Raw genomic sequence first — 8291 nt, 5'->3', positions numbered from 1 at the left:
TAACCATGTAAGGGCAACTCTGCCCATCTTGTACAGTACAAGTACAGTTCATTCCCTTTCATGGCTCTAGATCTGAACTATTCCTGTTCCCGGAAAACAAAGCACATTTTACATCGCAATACTAGAAAATGCAACTCAAAATCGATTTTTAAAGGGACACGTGTCCTCCCTTTGATTTTTAAAGTGACACATTCTCCCTTGTTAGCATACTGCAAAAATTCTTACAAGACCTCATGTGCTATGCAGTCTTGGTGGTGAAAGTGGTGTGAACTTCAGGAAAGTGTTTAGCACAGTGCTAATCCATTACCAATTGAACTGGGGTTTAGGATATGGCACCATACCATTTCATAAGCTTATTTTGACAAGAAATTTATGAAAAAGTAATTTGTTTAAATTTTTAAAAATTCTGAAAAATGGCAACAATCAGTATTACAAAGCAAAGGAAGTTTTAAATGACAACGTAATTCTTAAAATACTTAATACAGAAGCATGTATTTGGTATCACTGTATGCTAATGGAGTCTTATTGCTTAAAAAGACATCTGAGAGACCTCAAGTTCATAGTGAACTTTAAAGCTGTCAGTTCATTTTGCCTTATGGAGGAATTCCACTGAAATCCACATGGATGAACGGAGTCTGAGGGGATTAGGAGCAAGTCAACAATATTTAAACTCTGGTAAACTAGGCATTTATCAGCAGTAAACGATTACTGCTTTGATTTTAAGCTCTACCCTAATGCCAAAGCAGAGCAGCTAATGTAAGATATGTAAGAAAGAAAAATCAAGCCCAGTTAAAACTTAGTTCCTTTTACTGTGTACAAAGGAAAGTAATGAGATTTGGACATAAGCCAAGCCAAAATCTCTCCAGTTTGAAGACTTAATTGTTTTGCCAGAAAGTGTTTTCAGAGATTTAGCTGCTGGAAAAATGAATTATTTCCAGGAGAGTCACAGCTAATAGTGTCTGTGTCCCTGTCCCCCCTCATCTGCCCCCTCTGCCCCTTTTTTTAATGCATCTTTCATGGTTGACTTAGATGTCAGAAGAAAACATCAAAAATAAAGTGTGGGTTGGGTGGGGTTTTTTTCTGGTTTGTGGCATCTAAAAGGTATCTCTCTCACATGCTTTCTCTATTGCCAAGTTCGACATCAACATCAAGCCTTTGCTTTAGTCTTTTTAGCCGTTCCTTACTTGAAACATCCAGGAGTTTATCTTTTATAAGTTCCATTAGCTTGGAGAAGTAGTAAATTCAAGCATTACCAGTGGGAAGACAGAATGTGCAACCAAAGATGTTTTACTTTACAGCGATGCTAAAAAGGGCTAACAGCCTGTGGATTTGGGTCTTCTCTGAAGAAATTGCTCCTAAAACAAAGGTTTAGTTATGTACTTCATTATATCTATACAGTGGCTTATACTTGAAATCCTAATTCATTTTATGACTTGAAAATAACCCAAGTGAATTTAAAAAAACACACCTTAACATGGCCCGGTTTGCAATGTTTAAGATTCAATAGACGTATCTATGGTGTCAAGACAGGATCGTCCAGAGAAGTATATTGCATTTTGACATGTCTGAGAAGTAAGAAAAATACAGAAAAGGAGAAAGAATACACTTGGGTAGTTCAGCCATCCTTCTTCATTCAGAGGCGACCGCATCCCTATTCCTGTCTCTCCTGAGAGAAGTCTGAGGGCTGAAGTTTCCCACACTCACATGCATAACAGTAACTTGCAAACAAGTCAGAAATAAGCCACATGGCAACCAGCTCTACATGGAGACAGCTTAGAGCATAAACAGGAAAGCATCACCAAAACAGTTTCTATCACTTGACAAAACTTTGAGAGGGCCCATGCAGAGATTTGAGTAAGGACAACTGCAAAAATTGTCCTGGAGATGATCACACACGGTATCATCTGGATACAACCTCTCAGCAATTCTTGAGAATGCACAGATCGGAACACATCATCTGAAGGACAGCATGTGTATGGTTGTAATTATTATGAAATCAGTAAAATGCGGCTGACAATGGCAATTTTCAATACTAGTCATATCATACTAGCATATTTTAAAACTACTGAAATGATATACGAGTGACATTCTATTTAAGTGACAAGCACCAACTGACAAATAAACCTGCTGTGTGCAGAACCTACCAACACAAAAGCAGCACCTGGAAGTAAGGTTATAGCCTCTTCTTGTATCCCTCCTGCAAAGCAAAGGTCTGAGACACATCATACCCTAGAAAAGACACCATGCTTTTAAGTCCCTGTGGAATTCTAGCCAAAGTAAATCAGAAATTTCTTCCCAATAGAGGTGCCAATGATTTTTAACTAGACACTTTTAAGACACAACAGCACAAAGCGTCTGTTCTTAACACCCTTCCCCTTTCCCATGCCTGTATCTTGCTGCCAGCAGTTGCTTCTAGCTTAGCGCTTGCTGCAATTCCATTTCTCAATTTCTGCAGACAGTATGGAGAAAAAAAAAAAAAAAAAAAGATTGTCAAGAGCTTTCGCGATTTAGTATGCTGCTTAACACTGTTAACACAGGAAAAAGCTGTAATACTGCCAAAAAGCACTGTGGCCCACTAGAATGACACAAGACATCTCGAAGGTTCGTTAGTACAGCTATAGCACCTTGGTATTGTAAGGTGCTATGTTCAAAGTCAAATGTGAAAAGCTGATCAAAGGGGAAAGAAAAATGTCATGAAGCAACATATTTCTAGCATATTTTGGAACACAAAGCAGGAGCAAGTTCAGAGGTGTCAGAAGATAGTACTGCAAGGTCAGGATTTTATCTAAAATGGAAAAAACAAAAGTTTTAAATTTTTTTTAAACACTTTAATTCGACAGTTCATCCATGTTCTCAGCCCTGCAGGATAACCAACCTTATTTCTATGACACTGGATTTATCAGAAGCTAACGCCTGACGTTAACTCAGCAAAGCTGGTGGTTTGAGTATCGGTGTAGTCCGACCCCCCCAAAAAAATCTTATTTTTCTTTCACAGTAACTACGTCAGAAGCTTTAAATTACCAGAAAACCAACCAGTTCAAACTAAAACTAAACACCTTAAGTACAACAGGCACAACCTTTAAGTAACTAGTGTGTGCCAGCTTAGAAGCCTGAAGTATGAAAATTAGCCAGAGAAATGAGAGATAAGAGAAGCAATGTCAGCAGATGTACTATCATTTCAACTGCTTGCCTCCTCCTTTGGTTCTGCTAGTAGGATAGCTGACAAAAAACCAAACCCACATCAGCAGGTAGAAAGTCTATCTAGCCATTAAAGGGCTATTAAGTAATTTCTTAAAATATTGCCAAATAGTCAGGTTATTTATCCTTAAATTATTTCCCTGCTGTTCAATATCAAGGTGTAATACAAGACTAAAAAGGTAAAACCTTTAAGAGTCTCTCTCACACGGCAATCAATCTGCTAGCATGCCAAGAAGTATTTCTGCTAAGTTTTCCACAAATTGCAGTTTTAATGATTTGCTTAAAGAATGTTGGTGGCAGAGTAAATACTGTGAGCCTCTATCAGCAGAAAACCCCCTGAACTTCTGCATCGTAACCAAAAGAATTGCCTTAGTCTTTCCAGTGAAAAAGCAGGAAGATGAATTAGATTGCTATATTGCAAAATGCTCCATTACAGATCAAAAAAGGAGTTGAGCTACAACTGCAAAGCTTATCAAATCCAGAAAAGAAAGATGATAGCGAACCAAAGAGTGATGTGAAAATTCTTGATTTTCAACTCTGGCACTGGCCTACAAGCTGATTCGTTTAAGAATTCATAACCAGAATTTGTGTATCTTTTGAAGACATGTATTTCTAAGTCTTTGTACACTAGCTGTAATAAATCCACTGATGTTTATGACTTGAACAAAGACACAGCACAATATAGGTTTGAACTGTTTATTTTACATCAGATGTTCCATACCAGAGTTTCTTCAGTTAGAAGTTCCTAGAAGAAAATGAAACAAACATTGTTACAAACTAGTTTGCTTCAACAGCTCAAGTAAATATTTTTGAACAACTGTGTAATCATCTTATAAATATAGTATACACATTTTCAACCCAAGAGCTAGATTTGGGTATGGGAGTGGCCCCTGCAGGAGTTAGAGGATAAGATAAACATACGTACTTGGAAACAATTCCATCATTTTTTGCCAGACGCAGAATGGAGTCATCTGATTCACCCTTTAAAAAACATAAAGATTATTCTGAAGTGACCAAGTAATTGCTGATACACATCAAAAAGAGGCAGCTGCAGCATTTAATGCTGGTAGAGAAATGCACAGCGTCTTCCACAAATCACTACATTTCACAGGCACTGATTAGTGTATTCAAAACAAGCTGTTAAATTCTTTGTCATCCTTTAGGATAGAAATAGTTTTAACTTGAAAACATATATAAGCTTGCATTAACAAGATTTATTTCTGAGTAAGCAGACTTCTGATGAACTCCAGGAAGTTTCATACCATGTTTAACAAATTTAAGCCATGGTAGTATCATTTCTAACAATTATAAACAACAGATAAAAGCCAGGTATCAGTAGCTTGGAACATTCTAAAAGAGAAAAAACAACCCACTTGCATCCACTTGCATCGATAAAAAAAATTATGAACATACATAATTCAGAAAAACAGAAGAAACTGATTCTTCTAAGTAAATTTGTTCACATCTTTGTCCTGTCTTCATCATCCCCACAAAAGCTCTTCCTCTAGAACAAGCTCAAGACATATTGTGTTTTCAGGGCCAAACACAAATCTAAAAAGTTACTAATCAATATAAAAAGAAGCACAATCATTCTGCAGTTAAAGAATACTTTAACAGTTAAAGAAGTACTTACCATTCTACGAATTGCTCCACAAATGGCATACGTTTTGAACTGGCCATTTACTCTGCCTGTTACCTTGTCAACCTGTGATTACAAGGAAGTTACTCCATATAAATTCCTATAAAATGTTATGCTCTTACATACTTGCCAGGCACCCAAAGATAAAAATTACTTGTTAAATACTGCAACTATTTTTCTGCAAACTACATAAAACTAATGCAAATACCAAAATTAGAAAGACAACTACAGAGTATCTTTTCACAGCAAAGTTACAGTTAATTACATAGCGCAGCTATAAAATTTAATAGATCATGCAGCATAACAAGAGCACAATATGAAATAGTAGCTAAAAAAAATATTTGTGTTTTATAAAAATGGAAAAGTAAAGTTTACTTATGGATTTTACTGCCTCTGCTATTTTTTTCATGTTCCTTTTAATTAAGGTTGGTATTATGGAAAACTGAAGTGAAGGGGGCAGTCTTGTTACACAGGCAGTAAAATGCCCCCAAGCTGAGACACACAATTTGTCTCACTTCCTCCAGTTGCTGAGAAATTGAACAGGAAAAAAGACTAAACAATACAAATCATTAACAGTGTAGTGAGCCCTACAAAACCATGGGTGTGTTTTTGAATTCCGCTAATCTCTGATCCTTTGAAAACAATAGGGACCACTGAAGGAAAGAAACAGGGTGAACAAGAGAAATATTTGCCTTAACATTTACAGGAAATCAGAAACAGAGCATTTTTTTTTCAATTATTTCTTTAGTCAGACATGTAACACAAGAGACTCAGTTGTGTAAAAATATGGGATTGTAGTCTGTGGTCTCCCATTCAAGAAGAAATAAATCAAGCAAATAAATCAAGCTATATAGCACATAAGCTATAGGAACACCGAGTCCACAGAGTTCCTGCAAGGTGAAAGCCAATAAACACATGGGAAAAAAAGCATGCTAAAAGGCGTTTAAATTAACTGGAGCCCTTGGGCATTAACTGGGATCCTGCAGGAGTCAAGGTCTGCTGTGGTTTTCTCAGCATGTATGTTAAGCTTGGAGGAAGCTGCAATAACACTACCCTGAGAAGACGAAACTAAATTTGGACAAGAACAAATTCCTTATGTTACAGAAAGAAAACTAAATGTACAATACCAAGTCAATACAAACAGCCAGCAGCATACTTCAGGAAAAATTCTATGCACCTAATAGCCCAAGCACTGAGTTAATGAAACCATAATGCTGCACACAAAACACATGAGCAATCTCATGTGTCACCTATCGGGAGCAGCAGTGTCAAGTATTAACAGGAAGTATTCAGGCAAAGCACAGAAGATGGCATTTTAGTTAAGCAAAGTAGACCAGAAACAGCGTTCTGTTCTGGCAACTGTATCTTTTGGATAAACTAGAAAAAGCACAGAGAAGATCAACAAGAATAAAAAATTAAAAACTAGAGCGCACAAGGACAGACTGAAGAATGGTACTTTCTTACAGACAGGTGAAGGCAGAAGGGATAAGAATCTCCCATAGACAAACATTTTGTCTCCTTCTTTCCTTCAGGACAAGGAACTCCCTAATTTATATTTTATATTTATATTTCATTAGCTAAAATATAACGTTAGGAAGTTGCATTTAGTTAAACTGTTAAGCACTGGAACAGACTGTACAGAGGTTTATGAAACTCCCTTAATGAATTATTTTCCAATAGGCTGAAAAATAACCAGGGGTGACACAGTAATATACTTGAATGTTTGAAAACCCTCAAGTTCTACACTTATATGGTCTCTAGTGAATTATTTGGAGATGCATCAAAAGCTGTTGTATTTCTTAACATCTAGCAAAAGTTTAAATGTGTAGCTCTCTGATCACATAATTCTGTTATGAAACTTACCTCAGAAATATTTATCTGAATAGAAGCATGATCCTTAGCACCGATTATTCGGTTGCTAGCAGAGCTAAGGAATAAAAAACCAAGACATATTTAAACAAAAGGAAATGGACGGTGACAATGAGAAAAAACTTAACCGCCACATCTACAAGCAAATTAAAGCTGCACAAGAAGTTCAGACCTTAACTGTTTAAGCTTTCAGTGCTTGGAACATTAAAATGAGACTTTAGGTACATTTAAAGGAGACTTTAACTTGGCAGCATCATGCTAAGTTGGGAATTATCTCTTCACTTTTTTTTATATGCCCAGTTCACCCCTATACAATGCACACACCAGCACAGCCCTTCAAAACACACAAGAGTATCAAGTCTTTTCTAAAGTGCAAACAATACCACAATGAAGGTAATTCAAGAGAATGTATTCTCTATACCTTTTTCATTGGGGCCATTACAGCTATCAAAAGACACTTGGGTTGCAAACCCTCAGAAATCACACATTGAAAAAAACATTCGACTTAACCCTAATAAAAACACATGTAACTGCTTTTTATTTTCCAGTCATTTTTTTTTAACGTACACATTTACAAAAAGCTTCTCACTGTCACTTTACTATAACCTCAAAATTGTACTTGGTTGCTGCCTTGATAGCACATGCTGATTCCTTAACAGCTTCGCTATGACACCTTGTAGCACAAAAACACCAGCACACTGCAAACACCGCATTTACTTCTGAAACGAACCATGCGTGAGCCGTCACTGCTGCACTGTAAGGCTGACAGTTAAGCAACGGAAGATGCAGAGTATTTTCTTGAGCTTTAATCTTCCCTCCTTCACATATTTTACATAGTTTTAAAAATACAGAAACGGATAAAACCCACTTTCCTTTGCTGCAGATACTCGTGACTACGAAAAGCCCTGCTCCTGCGCTGCCTGCAGCGGGCTACGGCGCGGGTCGCTGCCCAGGGCCCGGCTCCGCGCCGACCCCCGCCCCCCCCAGCGCTGGAGCCAACCGCTCACCATTTGCGAGGCACGTAAAGGTCCACGAACTCCCCGGCGTCGTTCTGCATGGCGTTGTGGCTGGCCGAGGCGCAGGCACCAAGCGGTAAGACCTAGAGAGCGCAGAGCGGGGCTCAGGGGCCGTGTCCGCACGGCCTGGCCTGGCCTGCGCCGAGCGCCACCGCCGGGCCCCACGGCCGAGCCGCCCTACGGGCAGCGGCCCCGGCCCGCAGCACGCTGCGGCCCCCCCGACCCCCCAGCTGCGCGGGAGGCCGGGGCCGAGCCCCCCTCGCCGTCCCCGGGGTCGCCCCGGCCGCTCCCCGCGAAGCGGCACCGCGACCGCGCTCCTACCTCGCGTGCGCCGCGGCGGAAAAGGAGGCGCGGCGCCGGAAGCGGAAACACGTCAGCGGGAGCGGACAGCTTCCGGCGCGGCGGCGGCCTCACCCGCGCGGGCGCGCAGCCGTTGAAAGACCGTTAAACGGCCGCGGTGGCCCCCGAACCCCACCCCCTCGCCGCGCTGAGGCGGCTCCGGGAGAAGGGCACCAGGGCCACCGTTCGGCCAGCGGATCGCGGGCCAGGGGCCATCCCCTGGGGGGCGG

General features: G+C 40.1%; 1 protein-coding gene across 1 annotated transcript; it reads right to left on the bottom strand.

The window, feature by feature from the left end:
- Positions 1-3880: 3880 nt before the first annotated feature.
- Positions 3881-8146, bottom strand: RPS21 (ribosomal protein S21). Its single transcript, XM_037402890.1, has 6 exons — positions 8044-8146; positions 7714-7805; positions 6701-6764; positions 4832-4903; positions 4124-4179; positions 3881-3943 (listed from the first exon to the last, which is right to left on the bottom strand). Exons 2-6 carry the CDS (start codon positions 7761-7763, stop codon positions 3934-3936), a joined length of 252 nt encoding a protein of 83 aa, XP_037258787.1. The 5' UTR covers positions 7764-7805; positions 8044-8146; the 3' UTR covers positions 3881-3933.
- Between the last annotated feature and the right edge of the window lie 145 nt (positions 8147-8291).

Source organism: Falco rusticolus, chromosome 10, assembly GCF_015220075.1.
Source record: "Falco rusticolus isolate bFalRus1 chromosome 10, bFalRus1.pri, whole genome shotgun sequence".
Taxonomy (NCBI): domain Eukaryota; kingdom Metazoa; phylum Chordata; class Aves; order Falconiformes; family Falconidae; genus Falco; species Falco rusticolus.
This window is presented reverse-complemented; position numbering and strand designations above follow the sequence as displayed.

Coding starts and splice junctions, on each gene's coding strand:
- RPS21 (XM_037402890.1), bottom strand. CDS start 7,763: ATGCAGAACGACGCCGGGGAGTTCGTGGACCTTTACGTGCCTCGCAAA. Junction 6,765..7,713: donor CTTTACGTGCCTCGCAAATG/GTGAGCGGTTGG, acceptor TTTATTCCTTAG/CTCTGCTAGCAACCGAATAA. Junction 4,904..6,700: donor TTCAGATAAATATTTCTGAG/GTAAGTTTCATA, acceptor TTGTAATCACAG/GTTGACAAGGTAACAGGCAG.